Source organism: Helianthus annuus, chromosome 9 (assembly GCF_002127325.2).
Source record: "Helianthus annuus cultivar XRQ/B chromosome 9, HanXRQr2.0-SUNRISE, whole genome shotgun sequence".
Lineage (NCBI taxonomy): Eukaryota > Viridiplantae > Streptophyta > Magnoliopsida > Asterales > Asteraceae > Helianthus > Helianthus annuus.
In genome coordinates, this window is record NC_035441.2 from 130,541,953 (window position 1) to 130,565,091 (window position 23,139).

The window sequence follows — 23,139 nt, forward strand, 5'->3', positions numbered from 1 at the left end:
CCGACGCCCTAATTGTGAAGGATTTTCATAAAAATCTGTAGGATTTTAACTAATGAGCCTTATTACTCAAAATAATCATAATCCGTTCTAGTTTCGAAGGAGAGAAGGTAGAGAGAGAGAGAAAAACTCGTGAGAAAGGTGGGGAGGTTATAATATCACAGTTATTTCCTTATTTAAAACAGCTTAAATAACATCCACTTAGTCCTAATCAATTAAATTAGCATATTTTAAAAACGCATATTATCAAAATACCAACAAGATAATCTCTCAATCATCAAACACACTCATTCAATAATCAAGATCACTTCCTATACTTTATAGAAAAAATACATTTTGTAGAAAAACCCCACTCTAGGAGTGTATTAGTTTAAAATTGTGTCTTGAATGTTTAATTTTTATTTTTTAGGAACGTGTTTTTAGGAATGTATTAAATATTTTAGTGTTTAATGTTTAATTATTTATATTATCTATATGAATTGAAAGTCTCGATGAACAGTATTATTTTCTTCTTTCCTTTTTTTTCCCTTTGATTTCTTTTTTTTCTTTGGGGTATTGGATTTTAATAATCCCAAGTTTCACTAATTGGCCGGTAATAATCTCAACTTCAAAAATTGCCTACAACAGTCCCAACTTGTAAGATTTTGGCCACCAATGATCCTTGTCTAACTGGGTTATAACCCAGTTAGTTTTTTGAAGTTTTGAGCGGCGGAGAAGGTCACTAGAGGTTGGAGATGACAAGTGGTGGTCTCCTTTGGTGGTTTCAGGGGTAAAGAAGGTCGTCGGAATAAGTTGCAGGTCACCGGAGTTGTGTAGATAGTGGAAATTTTAAACTTTTGAGAAGCGGAGAAGATTACAGGAGGTCGGAGATGATTGGTGGTGGTCTCGTTTGGTGGTTTCAGGGGTAAAACAGGTCGCCGGAATAAGTTGCAGGTCACCAGCCCAACAAGGTTATAACCCAGTTAGACAAGGATCATTGGTGGCCAAAATCTTACAAGTTGCGACTGTTGTAGGCAATTTTTGAAGTTGGGATTATTACCGGCCAATTAGTGAAACTTGGGATTATTAAAATCCAATACCCCTTTTTCTTTTCCTTTTTCCTTTTATAGTTTTTTAGTTTAGTGTTTTTTTTTCTTTCATTTTTCTTATTTTAATATTATAACAACATCACCTAGGAATGAGCAAATGGTATCGGGTATTAGTACTAAACTGGTACCGATACTGAATTTACCAAACCAGGTTCATTTTTTGTATCGATTCAGTACCGTCTTTTGACATTTCCGGTACCGGTACAGTGCCGGTTTTTACCCTCAAATGCCGGTACCGTACGAGTACTCAACCGTTACCATATCAAGTATATTCGGAACCGGTACCGGTTCCCATTTTCCCCATTTTTAGGTACTGGTGTTGACCAAAGTTTTGATGAATAGTAATTGTTTATTTTTTAATATATATTTATTTTTTATTTTATTTTTTGAGCATTCAATTTTTTGATAAACTTTCTTAATAAAATTTTATTGAATATTTAATTTGTTTTTTCCTAATAAGTTGTGTTCGTTAACTTATTTAAAAAATCTAACTTCACAAATATGTTTATTTTTTCAACATTTCTATATAAGAGGGTGTTTGGGATTACGTTTTGAAGTGATTATTTGATTATTGCGTTTGTAAAACATAAATAATCTAAAAAAGCGTTTGGATGAAAAAGTGATTATCTGCCTCCAAAACGCAGTTTTGGAGAAGCATGTTCCTACATGTTTTTTCAAAACGCAGTTTTGAAAACGCAAAATCTATTTTGAAAACGCAACACTAAACACCTCCTAAGTTATATTGAATATGGATATTGTGTTGCTGTCGTATTAACCAAACCGAAGCCGATGATAAATTGAAGTATTTATTCATTTATTTAATATAATCTTATTCATAATTTGATTTTTTCCACAATAACTTGCGTTCTATGTTTATTTTTTTTTTCAAACAACATTTGTATCGATGCCGATATTTAACTTTATCGTGTTTTGCTTTCGGTAAACTGACATCATATCGCTACCATACCGTATCGAACAAGACCAGTAACGATAGTTGTATTCATTTTTATGGCTTCATGTTTAATAACGGAACCATATAAAAAATAAAATTTTCAGTACCGGTAATTATTTTATTAGATTCGATTTCTTACACCGTATCATACCGAACAACATTGGTACCGGTAGCGCTATTCATTTTTATTGTTTTAGGTTTAGATAATTTCGACTTCTACAAATTTGTCTGCGACAGTATATGAATATCGATACCAGTACCGTGACGATCTGAACCGATCGATACCATTCGAACATTGGTGCCGGCACCGGTGTTCATTTTTATCGTTTCGATTGATGTAAAACACGTGTTGATTTTTATACTTAGTGCAAGTGTATCATACCAGTACTATACGGAAACAAACCGATACCGATCTAATCCTCGCGATATTGTACCGCCGTAAGGCGCGGTCAAACACCCTAGTTATACATATTAAAGCAAAGTTATCATGAACAGTACTCAAATATTTTTATAATATTATTAATACTTTTAATTATTTTATTATTTTATTACTTAATTGATTTCTATGATTTTATTATATATACTTAAATTATTATATTTAAACTCTACAAAAATAATTAGATTTTGGAACCAAATATGTATCTAATATAACTTAAAGCGTTAAGTTTATAGGGGTAAAGTGATGGTGAGTCGACAACGGTGATTTAAGTAAACAGTGGTGGTGACGAAGAAACTCCATGCGCTGTGGAGACACAAACGGTGTAACGATATAACATTGGTACATGTACCGATATTCATTTTTAATAGTTTTTTACGGATATAAAACACGTGTTGATATATCTCTTTCGGTTGCTATACCGTTTGTCGGTACCGTAACACACTAAATAGATACTGACTGAAAACCCAATGAATTGAACCGATACTAAAGGAACCCAACCAATACCGACCGAGTTCCCACCGCCTAGCGAATGATACAGATCGAATACCTGCCGCATCACGCAGGGAGAATCACACTAGTTTGTAATTAAAAAAAAGAAGAGGGTAGGAGAGTTTGAATGATGCTACTAAAGAGGTAGTTTAAGGTACTAGATGGATCTATTATTTGACGTAACGCAAGAAGATTAGGAGTTAGGGTAGGGGGTTCAAACACTCCTTCCCCTCTCTTATACACAAACTTATCGAGCTGGTTTTGGTCTAAACTTATACCCAATGTTTTTGAATCCAAAACATGGTGTCATGCAACCCCCCATAACCCTTTCATTTAATCACCATTAACAAAAGCTGAAGACACATGAAGAATTTGAATCCTAGGATTACCATTTACACGTATACCAACCCATATTACCCAAAAATGAAGCTGGGTTTTTTTTGCTACTAACCAGCCATTTACATGTAAGTGTGGTTTTTACACTAGATTTTGCTTCCCCTTCTAAGTCTTTTCAGTGGTTGACGATCGTCTTCATGCTCACTTTCGGCTGAGTTCTCCTTGCAGTTATAACCTGTTCGTTGTGAAGATATCGTGATAACTCCACTGTCTAACTTTTGTTCTGGCATCTCACATTTTCCGTTCACGGGCTTCATATAGCAAAACCTTCAGTGGAAATTCATTCTTATCATGCACCATCCCACATGATCCGATAATTTCAAAAAGAATGAGAGAATAACTATACCATTCTAGAGGAAGTGTCCTGCTGTCAAAATCAGTAGGTAGCGTTCTCCATTTCCTACACTTGTTACACTGCACCCACTCACGATCAGGTTTGTACCGCACTCCACCTTTTTTCTACACCTCAAATACCACGACTTGTAAGATTAAAGCCATTTTATACAATATATATGATGTAACAAAACTTAGAAATAAATGCAATGAGACTTACCACATTGACCTTGTCGACAGTGTTATCCAAGTAGTCATCTGCCTTTTCACTAAGCCAATCCTCAAGCAAAGCATAAGGTTCACAATCTACAAACCCTTGTTTGTTGTTATGCACCCAAACCCGACCACTATCATCATCCTGCATGATAACCATGCTAGCAAATGTTTCAAAAACAAACGGTGCACCAGTCTTAACAAAAAGGTTTTTTTTTTAAGAAACATACCATCACATCAGTCACGTCAATGACTCCAACAAGCCCATGACTTTTTTCGCCATTATGTATCATGCTCCCAACTCTTTTGTAAGCCTGTAAGAAGCGTTAAAGATTTAAGCAAAGAAAAAAATGCTAAAAAGAATACAGAAACGAACATAAAATGATATAAACTCGCCTCGATCAACCGGCCGTGCCAATATAAAAAAATTCCACAATTACCCTGCTCCAGGTCTAGTTGAGAGTGTCCAAGAATGAGCTGAACTGGTTTTTCCGATACAAAACCATTTTCTATGCTGGTCTTGTGTAGAAACTTTGCTAAAGGCCTGCTTTTAACCTGTTGCAAGTTAAGTTTATAGGTATCAAGCGTGGTTTAAAAAGCTAAAATGTACAAACAAATGAGACAGACGCAACTTCTGTTTGTACATAGAGCAACACTTTGCGTACGTGAAGCTCTCGCCTCACCGTGTGGCTTTCGAAACCTAAACACCTTGGAGCACCTCACACCTTTTTAAACCAAGGTATCAAGTGATCATCTTGATTAATTAACTCATGAAAAGGAACTTGAAAAATGTACTTTACATACCAATGACCCTTGGACTTTTATCTTCATCCTTGGATCTAAGAAGATGACTTCTAAATAGGATCTGAGTGAATAGTCCAGTGGAACCTGAAAATCATGGCAATAAAAAATCATATTTAATTATAGAGTAAAATGCTATTTTCGTCCCCTAAGGTTTGGCCAGTTTTGAGCTCTTTCGTCCAAAGTTTGTTTTCCGCATCCGGATCCAAAAGGTTTGAAATCTTGCCATTTTCATCTGGCTGGTTAACTCCATCCATTTTTCTCCGTTAAGCCAGAAGTATTTCTGTCTTTTTTGCTCACTTAAAGCGCAATTTGGTCTTTTTTTACTTTATGTATAAAAAGACCAAATTGCTCTTTAAGTTAACAAAAGAAAAGAAGGAAATACCCCCGACGTAAAAGAGAAAAACGGATGGAGTTAACGAGCCAGATGAAAATGGCAAGATTTTGAACTTTTTGGATCCAGGTGCCGAAAAACAAACCTTTGGACGAAAGTCGCAAAACTGGCCAAACCTCAGGGACGAAAATGGCATTTTACTCTTAATTATAAGCACACAGACTTTAAATGGACATATAAAAAAAATATTCATACACGCACCTCTTTAGTCATCTGACCCAGACGAGATCTGGGCCTACGTGAGCGAATATAAATGTCACCTTGATAGAAAGAACTACTTCCATTCGTGTTGACCCATTCAAGAGAATACTCAGAACCCCATTCATCCAAATTCCAGATGTATATTTGTGTCCCAGTACCTTGCCTGTCAAACAAGCCTGCTTTTTCACCAATAAAGTATTCATTGAATGGTGAAAATTCCATTATGGCTTTCAAGTTGTTGTTTGATGAAGTTTCAGTCTGGATATTGGTATCAACTTCCATATATTGTCCTTTCCGAGAATATGTTACAATCGGGATCTCAATATTCTGTAGCAGAAATGAAAGGTGAAATATGGCATCTATACAAATCTTTTGAGAACATAGTTTAATAATAATAATGATAATAATAAAATAATGGTTATTTCATACATCTTTGTCTTCATTTAGTGATTGGGAAAGAAAAGCAATTGATCTGGAATTTGTTGTCTGGGTAAGAACCAATGCATCTCTGCCAAGTCTCATTGCTCCAGTCTAGGAATAGTGTCGAATATCACAACAGCATGAGAATGTAATCAAGCATGCTTGCATTAAAAAGAAAAGGAAACCGCTTTATGACTTGGGTATGATTCACATCCATCCTCCAGCTTGAGGATTGTCAATACAACCGTGTACAGTTACGTATAGTAACTAGTAACAAGTACAGCTATTAAAGTGTTAAATTTAGGAAATTGCATCCGATTATGTTCCTGGTATAAACTTGTAATAAAAATTGTTCAGAAAAAGGCAATAAGAAACATTCCAAAAGTCTTGCTGCAGAAGTCGCGCCCATCATGGATCATTCATATTTAAATTTTAGCATTTATCTAGTAGAGGAATGCAGCAACGTGTTCTGTTGATGAAAAAACATCCTATAGAATTCAGATTACGGTTAAAAGCATTATGCATAATTTGATCAGATACTCACTAAACATTAAATTAGACTAGAAGGTAATTGCAAATAAGGATTTGACTCCAATTACAGCCATACAGAACGTAGGGGAGAGTTTAGGACAACGAGTATCTTTGAAATACAAACTTGAGGACAGAGTCACCGCAAAAAGAACGGTATATAAATTTTGTTTTCAACTATATCGGCCTTTATATTTTAAATTCCAGTAAAATAAGTATATAACTAATACATTGAATTCCAGTAAATAAAAATGGAATTGTTAACATGTAACACACAAATAGGATATTGCAAACAAGATGCAAGAATGAGTTTATGCAATAGCGCTTTACCATATAAAGCATGTCATTGTCAACCTCCAAAACTAGTATAAATTGACAAACTCATTAACAAGATAAAACTTGCATGATTATAATACAGGAGAATCAAGGAAATACCTTAAATCCAACACCATATCTTCCAATACAATTTGGATCATTTGCGTTAGGTTCCTTGCGACCAAATGACATCATTTTCATAATCTCCTCATGGCTCATCCCGTGACCATCATCTAAAATTGCCAGCATTGGTATATCCTTACCAACAACGCGAGAGTATATCATGTCAATAGAAATATCGAACCTGAGCAACATATCTAGTTGAGTTTGTTTATCAAATATGTGAATAAAGTAATTATAGGCATACAAAAATCATAAATATTCATGAAAAAAGAGTACATTGTTGCTTTGGCATCTCTTGAATTGTCCACGAATTCAGCAATAGCACCAAAAATCCAGTCAGAATGGCTTTGAGCAAGGGTTTTCAAATAACTAGGATGGGCGCATGCATAGTTCTTCCTTGGACCAGTTAAACTTGTTGCACTATTCTCAGATCTGCTACGATCATCAGTTCTTGACTCAGGCATCTCTTTAGATTTATGATCTTCTACTTGACATCCATCATATTTATTTTTAATAATTGACAATAAACACAGCAAAAAAAATGAATTATTTCCTCTTCGACATCACAAACCAAATCACAACCCATGTTTTACCAAGTGTAGTGATAGTTATTCTAATGTGATCATGATATTGATGACTGGTTTTACTTTATGTTTATGATTTTCTTTTGAGTAAAATTCTAAAAAGATGGAAATGCCCCTCATTTAACGGTGGGGACAAAGTCAACAGAGGTGGATCTTTATTTCTTGTAATGTTTTTATTTTATTTAAAAATGACTAAAAATACAGAAATGCCCCTCATTTAACGGGAAAATGGAGTTAAGGAGTCAGATGACAAGATTTCAAACCTTTTGTATCCGGATACGGAAAAGCAAACCTACGGACGAAAGTCGCAAAAGTGATTGAACCTCAGGGACGAAAATAGCATTTTACTCTTTTGTCATATTTTAAATATTGAAGGAGGTCAATAGAAAGTAGAAACAGTATTTAATATTATACTTTATAGTTTATACATGAATTCTTATTAAATGTTTTAGCAGGTCAGCCCATCCCCTAAACTGGCCCGTTTTGACCATGTACTCAACTCGTTCGATCTCCTAATAATAAGGATGAATATAATTAACGGATAAATAAACTGCACATTGAAAAGACAACTAACCAGATTTGACATGAATTTGGCTTCTGGTGACACCATGTCCATGTGTTAAGTACCGAACCACTGCATGACTGTATTCTTCATTCAGTCTGGAAGGAAGAATGTACAGCTGACCACTCTCAGTGCTTACAAAAGCAGCCTTCAAAAACATATTCAACCGGTAAGAACACTTTTAAAGAATGAAAATATAACCATAATTTGCTTCATTATCTAGAAAAAGAGAGAAACATCTAAATAATGCTTCCTACTGTACTAACCACAAAGCTATGAATGCAAAGGCATGTTCATGGCAATTGAATAATGCACAGATATTAACTATAAGACTCAAGAATACAAATAGTTTAGGATGGTAATAAATGATTTTAAACTAAAAAAATTAGAAACCTAAGTAGGAAAACAACTAAAGATGGGACGATTGTAAAACATTTCCATTTCATTTTTACACTTAACCTCAAGATCTTATAGATACACAATTATCACCATAAGAAAAGAAGGATCAAGAACAAGAAACACATAAAAAAGGTATAATAAGAGACTAATATTTTAAACTTGTCTTTGAAACGACGATTAATCCTATAAGTGAGTCTTTCATCCATTCATTCTCAGTCGCTTTGCAAACAAAGTAGAAACTAAAAGAATGCATTGAAAGTACAATTTCACACCTTTCTAGAAGTTTTGAGGTAACCCAAGAACTTTGGCCATTCATTTGTTTGCCGTGCATCCTCCCAAGCTGGGTAGATATTAGTGCAATGTAATCCGGAGGGAACATGTTCTTCCTTTATGTATGTGATAACTTCCCAACTCCGATAACTATAATACAATTAACAGCGACTTGGTAACCAACAAGAAATCAAGAAGCGTGGACAAAAGTAGAGAATCTCCATGTAAATCTTTGAATGAAAACGCAGCCCTATAGGTTTCCACTATTCGTCTTTCAAGCAAAAAAAAATTGTTGATGCACTTGTATGCAAGGTATTCTTGCATCTTAAAGCAAAAGAAACAGACAAAAGCTTTCAGATCTTATCTAAAAGATTGGAAGAGATCAAAGCAAGAAAAGAGGTAGTGAGCCTACACTGCAATTGCTGGTTCTGAGCATCTGACACGACATATACTTTTTCGATCTTGCACTAGCAGAACATAACATTGAAAACCATCTTCATCTTCTGCCCAAAATTAATTAACCGTTAAAAAGAAAAAATCAATAGTAATAAAAAAATATTAAGTGAAAGGGCTTCTTTGTATATATTTTATATATAAGAATATATATTTATTTTAAAACAAGACTACAAAATGACTCGCGTGTGCAATGGAAAGATTACTGGTCTGTAAAACCAAAGGCTACAGGTTCAGTCCCTACAGTACTTTTTGATCACATTAAAACTCTATTTCGATTTACTCCTTGTTTTGATTTAATATTGTAGCATCCAATGGATTACGGAAAGAATAAAGTTCTAGAGAACCAGGGGCTAGTATTATTAACTTTGCCTCTGTTTTACGTATAAAGCTCGACTCTGGTGATTGGAGCCTGGACAACGAGGATCATCTGTCTCAACAACCTATCGACCTAATTACATGTGAATAGAGTACCGATGATAGTGGGATCCAAATGGCTCCGTGAAGTGCTATGAAACCACATATTACTTGAAATATCCATTCTATAAAGGGAATATGGGATTTGCATATCTTCATCATTCTTAGATAAGGAATTATCTAACAAGGTGATCCTACTTTAACATATTATTTTACCCCTTTTCAAAGCTTCAAGATGAACTACGCTTGGTTTTAAAAAGCACGCCTGAGGCGCGTGAGGCGCAACAAGGCGCACACTCTGGGGCTTTTTCGCTCAGCGCCTAGAGTAATTACAAAAAGCGCCAAAAAAGCGCGCTTTTTGGGGATTTTTCTGGGCTTTTTTGGCCTGAGGCGCGCGCCTCTTGTACCCAAGGCGTTTTTATGCATCTAACAGTTGTACCCTGGGTTTTTTGGCTTGTACATGCAGCTAAAATCATACAAAAACCATACTTATAGCTATATTTTGGGTATGGAAAGCTAAAAACATATGGGATATATAGAAAAGTATATATAATTAGCTTGCGCCTCGGGTACAAAAAGCCCACCGCTTTTGCGCTTTGCGCTTCGCGCCTCGGTTTTAGACCTTGTCGCTTTTGTGCGCCTCCCGCTTTTTGAAACCAAGGAACTACGAGCTCCATTCGCCCGACTACTAATTTGAAGTACAAGTTGATAAGTTACTATGTCATTATTTCCTCTATGACTGCACATTTATAATGTCCTTGCCGCCATTAATCATTGACCACCCCATTAGCTTGATGTTAAAATGCCACCTAGGTTCATTGTCGAGGAGACATCAAGAGTATGCAAATTACACCATTCATTATAGGGCTTAAGTAGTCGCCTAGGGCATCGTTTGGTCGGTTCTCTAGTCTTATGGGAGAGTTTGGAATGGTCCATAGTGTGTATGATCACTCCGTAGTCTTCAAACACCGTTAAGGACAAAGGATTATTATAGCTGTTTATGTGAATGACATCATAATTACAGAGGATGATGAGGTCAGGACTACCGAGCTCAAACAGTTTCTAGAGTCTCAATTAAATATTAGCAACTAAGGACGACTTCGATACTTCCTTGGCATGAAGGTATCTCGTTCTTCACAATAAATACCTCTAGGGAAATACTTGCTAGGTGTGGCCTCCTGGGTTGTAAGTGTGTTGATACTCCAGTTCTTACTACGAGGAAGCGAACGAAAGTCCGATGAAGAATCCCAAGCGTTGCATACGATTGGTTGGGAGGCTTAACTGTTTAAGAGTTACATGACATAATACCAATACACTGGGGACATTAGGATGTTGCTCTTTGTGTTTTGAGGTACCAAGCAGTTGATGAAGAGTCCCAAAAGTATATCTTTTCAAACGCAAATTAGGCAGGTTGTCCTATTTCACGACGGTTCCCAACCTGGTATTGTGTATTTGTTAGAGAAAATCATGCGTCTTGGAAGAGTAAGAAGCAACAAATTGTATCCAGATTGAGAAGATTGAGATTAAGTGTTGAGTCAAAGGATAGATCCATGGCATATGTGACATCAGAGATGATATAGGTTCGTCGACTGCTTAAAGAACTCTAGGTTGTTTTATGAATATACTGTGATAGTCACTTGGCTATACATATAAAAATAAGTATTTCATCATCATGATCATCATACTCGGTAAATCCCACCAATAGCAAAGCTAAAGTAGGGTCTGAGAAGGGTAACATGTAGACAATCTTGCCTCTACCCATAGAGAGGCTGCTTCTAGTGAGACCCCCGGCTCGATAGTAGTTTTGCATCAAGCCTTGAACATAAGGCACATAACACTCAGCAATTAAGACAACTGCCAATTAGTGCATGTACCCCCCTTGTCTTTCGGCTATCAACGCCACCACATGATGCATGATTAACCACGTTATTTTCTAAATAACGTTCAAATTAGTGCACGTTCACTTTTGCCCCCGAGCGCCCACACATATATACATTATATGCGCATACCGCAAGTAGGGCGTGAATAGATCATCCATTAAGCTAATTCACGTCAAAACATATTTTCAGCTTGCGGTTATTCTCACTAGACCTCTCTAAAAAGCCCAGCTCGATTTTATTTGCAGCAAGTTGTGCATGATTATCATTTATGCTAGAACTTGAGTAAAAGTGTAGATAATTTATATACAAGTACATAAACATTCTCATAACCTATGTAGCACGGGAACGGGTACGGGATTGGGGTACGGGGACGATACGGGTACGGGGAACGGCAAAACTGAAAAATCCAAGATACGGGTACGGCAAAAAAATATAAAAAATAAAAATATATTAAACAAAGTCCAAAATATATTAAACAAAGTCCATATAATGTGGTACAATCTTAAACTTTGTGCTATTTTTATAAACTTAAAAGTTTAGGGACCAAATGTAAACTAGTCAAGATAGAGGGGTTAAATGGAAAAAAAGCCAACTTTTTACTAGGGATGGCAATGGGTCGGGTTCAGGTCGGGTATTGGTAATCCCATACCCATACCCGGTTGTAAAATCGTGTCCCATATAGGGATGACAAAAATACCCGAGCCCGACGGGTATACCCGAAACCCGACACAAATGGGACGGGTATACCCGATACCCGATGGGTATTGGGCCGGGTATGGGATTAGTTTTAAAAATTTTCGCGGGTATGGGTCGGGTATGGGATTAGGTGATACCCGACCCGATTACCCGAAACCACATACCCGTTTACCCGAACTATATACCCGAAGTTTTTAGTTTATATTTTTATTTCCCGTTAACCCTTATCTATTATTGATTCATTTTAGTATGTTCATAACGTGAAAAAATAAATTTTCTTTTAGGATATGTATTTGATAATAGTATTTATATTTTGTATGTTGTGAAGTGTATACATATAAGTGTATAAATATTAGAAAGTTATTATTAATTTATAATAAAACTTACTATATGTATGTAATGTATATTTTTAATTTATAATAGTTGTTGCATAAATAAAATTATATAATAATTATAATATTAAAAAATGTATTTGGAAATCTCAATGTATATCTTTTAACAAACTAATGGGTATACCCGATACCCGCGGGTATACCCGGTACCCGACGGGTAATTACCCGACAAATACCCGACGGGTATTGGGTCGGGTATGGGACACGATTTTACAACCGGGTATGGGTATGGGATTACTAATACCCGACCCGAACCCGACCCATTGCCATATACCCGACCCAATACCCGTCGGGTATTTGTCGGGTAATTACCCGTCGGGTACCGGGTATACCCGCGGGTATCGGGTATACCCATTAGAGATTTCCAAATACATTTTTTACTATTATAATTATTATATAATTTTATTTATGCAACAACTATTATAAATTAAAAATATACATCACATACATATAGTAAGTTTTATTATAAATTAATAATAACTTTATAATATTTATACACTTATATGTATACACGTCACAACATACAAAATATAAATACTATTATCAAATACATATCCTAAAAGAAAATTTATTTTTTCACGTTATGAACATACTAAAATGAATCAATAATAGATAAGAGTTAACGGGAAATAAAAATATAAACTAAAAACTTCGGGTATATGATCGGGTATATAGTTCGGGTAAACGGGTATGTGGTTTCGGGTAATCGGGTCGGGTATCACCTAATCCCATACCCGACCCATACCCGCGAAAATTTTTAAAACTAATCCCATACCCGGCCCAATACTCATCGGGTATCGGGTATACCCAGTCCCATTTGTGTCGGGTTTCGGGTATACCCGTCGGGCTCGGGTATTTTTGCCATCCCTACTTTTTACTAAACTCTTCTTAAAAAGTTAGTGCTAAGAGTGTAATAAAAGAAAACCAGAGTGTGTAAAGTGACAAAAAGAAAAAATTTATTAAAAACCCTACAAAAATGAGAGCGCCGACCCTTTCTTTCTCATCTTCCAACATTTGTGGTTGCTTTACCAATACAAAACTACTATTCTGGCGCGATTCTTTAGTCGCAGAATGACCAGAGCTATGGTTTCTCCGGCAACAATGGGTATGTTTGATTGTCGTCCCCGAAACGTTTGGTTGTCGTCCCCCGATTTCAGGATACGTTTTGGAAACGTCCCCAGCCATCCCCGCGGCGTTTCCGTCCCCAAACCGTCCCCGGGACGGGTACTAGAGGCTCATAGCCGTCCCCTTGCTTCATAGCTCATAACTAATCTACTAATTAACTATACATGCAATTCTACAAGGTAGGGGCGTGTGCATGGCCCTACTAGGTCTCATCACAATAACAACACCATACTAAAGTTCCACTTCCAAACACATATGTATAGTTTAGAGTCATTTGTGCCATTCAATCACATCATCTCCTTCAAAAATATGACAAAATGTCTAATATTTAAACATGGAACACTCCCAATGTGAATATTTTATTAAATTAAACTTTAAACACCAAATATCCCTTGCTCATGTTCTAAGTAGCACTGGAACGGGTACGGGATCGGGGTACGGGGACGATACGGGAACGAGGAACGGCAAAACTCAAAATTCCAAGATACGGGTACGACAATAAAAAATATAAAAAAATAAAAATACATTAGACAAATTCCAAAAATACTACATCTATTAATTATCAATAATCAAATCATTTTCAAATTCCGGTTCATCTAGTGAGAGATCGGCAATCGATAGAGAATTAGAGATGATGAGACTTGAGAGTTTAGAGATTAGAGAAGCCGAATATGATAGGTCTATTTATTTAATGGCCGGTTGTGGAATTTGAAAGGGTAAAAACCCTAAAAATAAATGGAAACGGGCTGGATACTTCTACCAGATACGTCCCCGACATTGGAAACGTCCCCGACGAGTACCCATGGTGTTTCCGTCCCCGACAAGTACCCGAGACGGGTACGGCCACATAAATGGAGTCCCCGTGCTACATAGCTCATGTTTAATACTCATGTTTAATACGAGAAACGTCTTAACCAAAATGCATATATAATCTATATTATATGAAAACTTCTTAATCTAGATGCATATCCTTATCATATTCTAAAACAGTGGGTTATAGAAGTTGGCTACAAAGTCCAAATTTCCTAAAAAGTGTAAAAAGCCGTAAAACACCAAAATGTCAACCATAAAACACACCCAAAACTCACAAATAACAAAAAGAAGATTACTAAAGCATCGTATATGTAGGTTACGTTTTGTGTTTTGGATGATAAGGCTCTGATTGAGTGACAAACATTAGTGTGTTTAATGTTGATTAGTATGTTGTGTTTTATATTCATAATTCTACGATTGTGTGTTTAAAGTTTTCATGGACTATTATGGTTTGAATATGGTGTTTTAGTAGTCTTTCACTTTGTTATTTGTGGGTTTTAGATGTGTTTTATGGCTGAAATTATAGTGTTTTACGACTTTTTACACTTTTTAGGAAATTTGGACTTTGCAGTTGACCCTCACCCTATAACAGTTATATCTATGTATTTATTTTCTTTATTATTTTCTCTCGACATATAGAGTAAAACTTGAGATGTGTAAGACTCCTATCCGCCCCAGGTAAGACTCCTATCCGCCCCACAGCTTCGTTTTCTCCACCATTTTTCATCTGTCTTTTAAAAGTTATCCCAATATTGCGCTCCAAGTTCGTAAAGCCCTAACGTAGTCGCTTCATCGCCTCACCCGAAAAGCACACAAAGCATGTGATTCATGTTCAACATTCACTTTATATCACAAGAGGAGAAACCCTTTGGGCCTGAGATCGCCCGCCTCGCGTCTGGGCACGCCTCAGGCGAGCTTTTTAAAACCAAGTATAACATCTATATATAAAATCTTTATACAATAACAATTCTTAATAACTTAGTTCCATGTGTGCTCATCATGAACTCCATGCATGTTATTCCCTCCAACGCTTTTTATACCCTTTTGTCAAATTGATGCTACTTACAATGCATACTACAAACCAATCAAATATCATGACTCACGTTTCTCCGATTTTAACTCATATCTTCTCCTCTAAATTTTAAGCTTTATATATACAAACTCCACATAATGAATCACATTTATCATCAATACAAGTTTGATAAAACTATATATACATTGTTGAGTAAGTAAAATTATAGCAATGAAATAGGGTTTCAACATCAAAATAAAATAGGGTGTTTCACAAAACGACTAACTTTTAAGAGTGTTTAAACAAAATCAAATCAAGCATAGTAATTAAAATTTCTTAATCCTAGATCCAATATACAGTATATCTACATAATCATGGACAAATATCTCAAAATAGAGCAACGAAAACTAGTTTGTAAAAAAAATTTAGAATTGAAGTTCAAAGAGTCAAATGGGTATTTTAACTCATTTTTTTTAAACATGAAAGAAATAGTAGTTATCATATCAGAAAAGCCTCAGCATTAGAATCCCATTTAGTTTGGACTATATCACTTTGTTAACTTTACGATCAACTTTTTTTATCAATCGTTACAATTATATCTCGTTATTCAACTCACATTTAATATGGATCCCAACCAATGACCACCAACATAGACATTAACAAGTCATCAACTACAGTAACACCAACAGCATAAAGACTATGAACTCGATGCTCACCTTTATGTACCTCTTGCGACTTATGACACAATTCCGCCATCAACAGAGCGCTACCATACAACACATGAAAAGGAAAAAAAATTAAGGTGATGCTAGTGTATTATAATAATGTACAATAATTATTTAATAATATAAAAGGATAACTTCAAATATAATAAAACTTAAACTTGATAAAACATCATCATACTTACTAAACAAAAATAATAATATCATGTATATATATACACACGCCCCTTTTTTTCAAATTTATTACATTCATACATTTCCTTGCAAATTTGCATTAAAACATGTGTTTGAAGGGTAAGGGGAAACGAAATCCTATGATGGTAACAATATAACTTAGATCAATTAAATGGGTAAAATAAATTTAAAAGTATTTTTAACAAGTATATTTGATAGTATTTTTTTGTTTGAGCAAATACGATGGTATGCAATTTTTTAAGGCATATATGAAATCGTCCTTTCTTAAACCTTACGATCTGTGTTATCAAAAGCCCACGGCGCAAAGTCGAGCCACGAGCCTAGGCGCTTAAAAAAGTAAGAACTTTTTTAAGGTAGACCGATAGAATAAATATTCCGACAATGTTTAAGACTAGCTGAATATGTTAACCACTACTGATTAAAAATTTAACTGGATTCTAGCCAAAAATTGATAGGGATCCCAACAAAAAACAGCCGGAATTAGCGCATGAAAACCTAAAAGCTCGCCTTTGACCTTTCAAGACGCAATGAAACTGGTAACATAACCCACAAATATACCTTTCAACTTTGATTAAACAAATTTACCAACATATCTAAACTACTTGTCCATCTAAGATCATAGTTGTTAAAGATCATCGCCTCTTACGCCTAGGCCCACTTTCCAAGCGAGGCGAAACGATTGCGCTTGAAGTCAAGACAATGATGCTTTAATTCTCCAGGTCATGGTTCAGGCGCACATTCTAACGAGATTCCTAGATTCCAGCCAAATCTCATAACTTCGGCAATATTCAAACCAAATTTCTACTTTTATCTAAGGAAAACTACTTTTGTACACTAACACGCTAATATTATAGAACTTTTTATTTTCCGAACCCTTACTTTTTTTGCAGTTTGCACCTAGGCCCAGGAATAGCCTATGTGCCTTGAGTGAGCCAAGCACCTTTAATAACTATGTCTATGATAATCAAAATCTAAATATTGTAAGAATAACCAAAAACTTACAAGCACACAGAATTCACACACCAGCAATATTATCGAAAGTAGAATACAAGAAACAGATCAAGAGAAGAATATAACCATGATATAACAGCTAAAAAAGTATGGAAAACTATTGTGAGCTCATCATTGATACGATGAATTGACATTTTACTAACTTTATAGTTTTTCTTAAATTTGTCAAAACTTTCAAACAAAAATAGCAATTTGGTAGACAGAAAATGCCATGTTTGGTAGCCTTAGTGTAATATTTTCAATACTAAAACCTAACTCAAAACTTAGCATTATAGAGATAAGGTCATAATACAAATGGTTAGATGGATGTGTATGAACAAGATCCAAACCATCCCATACCGAAAAAAACCAAAACCAAAACAAAAAAATATAAACTGAACATTGTATTGATTATGATTATGATTATGGCAATACAATACCGATTCAGTACCAATACAGTGCAAAAATACAAAAATCAATTATTACCATTACCATTACCAAAACGATAAAGATGAAAACTAGCACCGGTATAGATGTAGTTTAGTCGGTATGAGTATGGTTTTAAAAAATTCCCAAATAACCTAAACGTTGTGTTTGAAATTGAGTTTGGAAATGACTTATTGGCGTTTTAAAAGAGGCGAATAAGTCGATAAGTCATTTCCAAAAGCCGGTTTTTCCAAATGACTTATTGACTTATAGGGGCGGACCTAGGGCTTACAAAGGGGCAACCTCAGCTACGGCTTGGCTCGGAAAATTTTGAAAAAATTAGTGTAAATTTTGGAAAAATTTGACGTTTTTTCGATTTCGTTACCGCTTATTTATAAAACGTTACGGCTACGATCCGTTTCTAAATCCGCTACTGTTGACTTATAGGCTCCAATAAGTTAATAAGTCATTTCCAAACTCAATCCCCAACACCTACTACAACCCTTTTTCAAATAGCAAATCATAATGAAAAACAAAAACAAACACTAAACAAAAGTAGAAGTAAACAGCATGCACTCAAGAACAAACAACGAACATTGTATGTAAAAGTAAAACCCTAGCGAACCAAGCAGAGTAAAAACAGCTTTAACCGAGATGCAATCACACAAACACTGAATCCTTCCAACAAAACAACACGCATACAAAAACATTCAGTAAACATTGTGTGTAAAACTAAAAACCCTAGCGAACCGCAAAACGCAAGAGTAAAAGCTAAAAACAAGTTTAACCGAGATGCATTCGCACAAACAGAGTGTGTAGAATGGTGAGATGGTTGAAGTAAGTAGCGTGTGTGAGGGTTTGCTTACCGGCGGCTACGGTGGAAACGGAGTAGAGTGAACGGCAGAGGCGGTGGAGTTGTGAACGGAAAAGAAACCGCCACAGAGGTGACGTGAATGTACGGAGAAAATGAGACGACGCTACCGCCACTATGTATACAGCATGGCTGCGTAACAGTACACACTGGGCGATTTGACTGCCTCCTGTGACTCTTTTTGTTTTCCGAAAATACCCTTACTCGATTTCAAATTATTAGGATTATCATTTAAGCTTTAGGATCCTGTAAAAAGTATGTTTTTCTTGAAAAGTGTGAGTATGCATAAAAATTGACATTAGACATCATGTTTTGGATTTGGGTATAATGTTTTAGATTGTTTTAACAAGAAAAACATCAAACATAACAATTTAAGACACAATTAGGGGTGGCAAAATGGGTAGGTTGGACAGGTTTGGGTAATGGATTAGGATGGGTATGGATTAGGATGGATTTATTAAGAAATGAGTTAGGATGGGTTTAGGTAAAGATGAGTTTTTGTCAAAATGGATTTGGACAAAAAATATAAAAAAGTGAATTAGATACACATTGTCGAACTCTTGCTAGACACCACCATCCACTTAAATTCTTTCCGTCAAACTCTTATTCAGTGACGTTCATCATCTTCAATTAACTCTTTGCATCCATACACATTCATCAGGTACCAAATCATCTCCACCACAATCTATCACAACATCGTCTTAACACAATCGGTTCATAAGGCGTTCATCATCTTCAATTAACTCTTTGCATCCATACACATTCATCAGGTACCAAATCATCTCCACCACAATCTATCACAACATCGTCTTAACACAATCGGTTCATAATCTCAGTACGTATCTCAGTCAGATTCTTCGAATTCATCCTCATTATTTGAAAATCGGTGTGTTTAATCGTTCGATCATTGTTGAACTGAACCACCTACAACTCATATCGACATCGCAAAATGAAGCACTTGCAACTCAGATCGTCCTCCGGTGCGAAAATTGAAGATAATGATGTCACTTTTCCCTTCACAGGTTCACCCATTGCCCAATTTAAATTCTAATAATACAAATAACTTTAGTTTTTTATTCAAGAAATGAGTGATGGTAAAGTGAATTAAAGAGAGAGAGAGAGACGGGTTTCATGATTGTATTTGGGTTTGGGTATGCTCCCACTATCTCCGTGACAAATTGTTTGATCCACATGTACATCAGGTGTTCGAAAATAAGTATGCCCACAAAGTGTTCGACGGAATGGCTCAAAGAGAAGCTATTTCTAGGAACGTTGTGGTTTTCGGGTATGTTGGGATTCAGAATATGGGTATTGCTAAGAATATGCTTGATTCAATGCCAAAGAGAGATGGTGTTTCATGGAATGCGTTGATTTCAGGAATTTGACCCACTCCTTTTATTATCTTGGCCCATCCTGACGCATTGGATTTTTCTTTCAGTTTTAAATTTACCCATCCTGGCTCTTTTAACTATAAAATCTTACCCATCTTAACCCACTGCTTAGTTTTTTTTTTGCACCTAATTCAACCCAAACTTTCTTAGTTGGGTCCATTTTGCCACCTCTAGACACAATGCAATGAATTATAGTCTTTAAACTTAAAACACCATGCCAAGAACGCTAAGTAGTGTGTTTTAAGTGTTAAGCAGTGTGTTTTAGTTGTGTTTTAAATTTCACGCCCATAATACGTTGCATTGTGTTTTAAATTGTTATGTTTGGTGTTTTTCTTGGCAAAACAACCCAAAACATCGTACCTAAGTCGAAAACATGATGCCTACATGTCAATTTTTATGACTTCTCACACTTCTCACGAAAATGTCCTTTTTACAGGAACCCCACCCTATCACTTAATATTTATTTATACATGTCCCAACTTAATTTATAGTAAAAATTATGGGTTAGTAAACCTACTTGATGGAGATGATTCAATCTTATGTGTATTTGATGAGATGAAGTCATGATGTTTTTGATAAAGAGTCTGATTGCCTTCAATTATAAGAGTCTGATTGCCTTCAATTATAAGAGATATTACATGACGAATGAATTAGGGCAACAATTCATTAATCTTTTTTTTTTAATCTTTTAACCACCAATATTTACATCTTATCCCAATATGATATTAAATACCATCAAATTAGTTACCCTGAATATGGTGTTAGTGTGTTACACACATTTAGTCCAAATAAATGTTAAATGGTCAAAAGGCCACATAAATATTTCTAACACAAAATTGTTATATATAATTGAGAACTTTGTATCCTTTAATACACTTGGGAGTCGTGATGAATGAACTAGGGTGAATGGGGTGCATCCCTTATGAGATTGGGGGAAATTTTCATCCACCCAATCATGAATTCCCCTCTCATACACCACTCTTGCCAAAAAAACATAGGGGTTTATTTCACACAAACCATTTTTTTAAACATGATTGGTTGAAAGAGAGTGGGGCCCACCACTACCCCCTCTCCATCATCTTCCCCACATGGGATGACAAGTCCCCGCATTCACCTTCACCACGCGACACTTTTGGTGTTGGCGGCACCTTCACCATGCGACACTTGGCTTCCCCGCGAGCGCCCCGTTCTCCCTTAATGCAACGACTCTTAATTTTTTAAACCACCAATATTTATATCTTAGCCCTTATGATATTAACTACCATCAAATTAGATACCCCAAATATAATGTAACGTCCTGCTTTTTTGTACTTCCATTTATAGCAAGTCTTGTTCGTATGTCTATTTTTAGTAGTCTTGTGATCTTGTATCGTCTTTTTTTTGTTGTATCGTTGTGTAATCGAGGCTTTGATCGTAGTAAAATTTGTTATTTCAAATAAGTTATACTCATACGTATCAATTCATTGTACATTTTATACATGCTTATACGTGTTGCAATACTTGGGTTATACGTAACCAATCTCGAATGCATATGCGCAACCGATACCCGACATACTAGTACTCATAGCTTATACATGCTTGTTAACTATTAAATACGTGACTAATAATAATAATAATAATAATAATAATAATAATAATAATAATCTATATATATTCTAAAGTTTAGTTATATGTTCTATTTTAAAACCAAAATTTATGGTTGTTTTAAATGCACCAGCCTATAAAAATCCTATTAATTGCATTTAATTTACTTAATAATCACAAGTTACATTACTTTAATCATTTGTGTCAAAAATAATTCCAGTTTAATAATCACAAGTTACATTATTTAATCATTTGTGTCAAAAATAATTCCACAAACCCTAGATCATCTGATAATAACAATAAGAAGAAAGCTCCGGCCGCATACAAATCTCCGGTATTCGACTGCGATTGCTTCGATTGTTACACGAACTACTGGTTCCGGTGGGACATGTCTGTTAACCGAGAGCTAATTCATCAAGTAATTGAAGCATTTGAAGAAAACCTTACGAGTAGTGAACAGGTTAACTGCCGCGGTCGTAAACCTAACCAGAAGAAAGAGAAGGCGAGTCATTGGAGGTTCGCCGGAAAAGCTTTAAATCCTCCGCTAGAGGTTTCGGTTTCTCCTTCGTACGACGTCTCATTAGTTGAAGAATGTGCAAAGGAAGAACATGAAGTAGTGGAGGAGTCGCCGGAGACGGATGCGACGGCGAGAAGAGGACTTCAAGAAGTGAAAGGGTTGTTTAACTGGCGTTTGTGGGGACTTTGGAGTCCGTGATATTCATCATTCGCCTCTCAATATATGCTCTCCAATCTATAATTAACTTCTCCCCAATTGAGGATCTTCATCGATTAGGCACACAACTCTCAGACATATATCTTCGATTGATCTCCTGCACAGGCTCGCCATCAGGCTCTCCATCAGGCGGTGTAACACCCGTTCTTATTATTCAAGGTTTAACATATATTTTACAAAGAAACAATCATGTAATTAAGATTACATAAACATTTGGAAATACGGGTTTACTAAAACCTTTACAATTTATAATTTATTCTACGTAACGTGATCGAATTTGTTGCTTAAAAATTACAACGTGGCAAAGTGCGGAAGCATGTAACTGTATCGTGTTCGGTTCTTCGTTGAGCTTGATCGTCTTCCGGCATCCGTGGTGTACCTACATTTCATAAACATAAAATGCTTTAGTCATACGAGGTTTAAAACGTGTCTAAACGAGTTCGAGAAACAATCGATCACCAAAACAAAATTTTCAATCCTGGCCTCCACCGTAACGTACGGTGGAACCGTAAGTTACGGTGGCCTCTGGTTTAATCTGTTTCTACCGTACAACAGTAGAAACCCACCGTATCATTTTCATCTCCACCGTAACTTACGGTGGCACCGTAAGTTACGGTGGACTCTGTAACAGCCCAGTTTCCTTTTTGCCGTAATTGACACGAAATCTTTCGTATCTTTCAAACCGCTTGTCCGTTTAACCTACCGTTTCTTCCTACGTGATTGTAATTTGATTGTCCATTACATGGAGTTAAAATTCGACGTCCGGCTTAACAAAATTTAAGACTTTTAAGTCTTCGGCTTATTACCCTTTTTACCAAATTTTGACCCATTCGCGGTTTTACCAAACAAACGTATTTGTTTGATTCCTATGTCACATAAATCTTGTAATTTCAATGTTGTCTATCTTATTAGGTTCAATTCACGAGTTCATGTAT

General features: G+C 35.8%; 2 protein-coding genes across 2 annotated transcripts; one reads left to right on the top strand and one right to left on the bottom strand.

The window, feature by feature from the left end:
* Window positions 1-3,266: 3,266 nt before the first annotated feature.
* LOC110878677 (MORC family CW-type zinc finger protein 3) lies at window positions 3,267-18,636 on the bottom strand. The gene is made up of 15 exons (XM_022127032.2): window positions 18,492-18,636; window positions 16,009-16,058; window positions 8,917-9,007; window positions 8,507-8,654; window positions 7,848-7,983; window positions 6,966-7,173; window positions 6,687-6,870; window positions 5,733-5,834; window positions 5,304-5,630; window positions 4,712-4,795; window positions 4,304-4,462; window positions 4,138-4,221; window positions 3,915-4,052; window positions 3,708-3,820; window positions 3,267-3,628 (listed from the first exon to the last, which is right to left on the bottom strand). The coding sequence occupies exons 2-15, from the start codon at window positions 16,046-16,048 to the stop codon at window positions 3,448-3,450; spliced, it is 1,995 nt and encodes a 664-aa protein (XP_021982724.1). The 5' UTR covers window positions 16,049-16,058; window positions 18,492-18,636; the 3' UTR covers window positions 3,267-3,447.
* A 1,101-nt stretch (window positions 18,637-19,737) lies between these two features.
* Window positions 19,738-22,186, top strand: LOC118481778. The gene is made up of 2 exons (XM_035977034.1): window positions 19,738-19,848; window positions 21,692-22,186. Exons 1-2 carry the CDS (start codon window positions 19,738-19,740, stop codon window positions 22,184-22,186), a joined length of 606 nt encoding a protein of 201 aa, XP_035832927.1.
* Window positions 22,187-23,139: the final 953 nt, after the last annotated feature.

Coding starts and splice junctions, on each gene's coding strand:
- LOC110878677 (XM_022127032.2), bottom strand. CDS start 16,048: ATGGCGGAATTGTGTCATAAGTCGCAAGAGGTACATAAAG. Junction 7,984..8,506: donor ACCTCAAAACTTCTAGAAAG/GTGTGAAATTGT, acceptor ATGTTTTTGAAG/GCTGCTTTTGTAAGCACTGA. Junction 3,821..3,914: donor CTGTCGACAAGGTCAATGTG/GTAAGTCTCATT, acceptor TTTGAGGTGTAG/AAAAAAGGTGGAGTGCGGTA.
- LOC118481778 (XM_035977034.1), top strand. CDS start 19,738: ATGGCTCAAAGAGAAGCTATTTCTAGGAACGTTGTGGTTTTCGGGTAT. Junction 19,849..21,691: donor CAATGCCAAAGAGAGATGGT/GTTTCATGGAAT, acceptor AAATAATTCCAG/TTTAATAATCACAAGTTACA.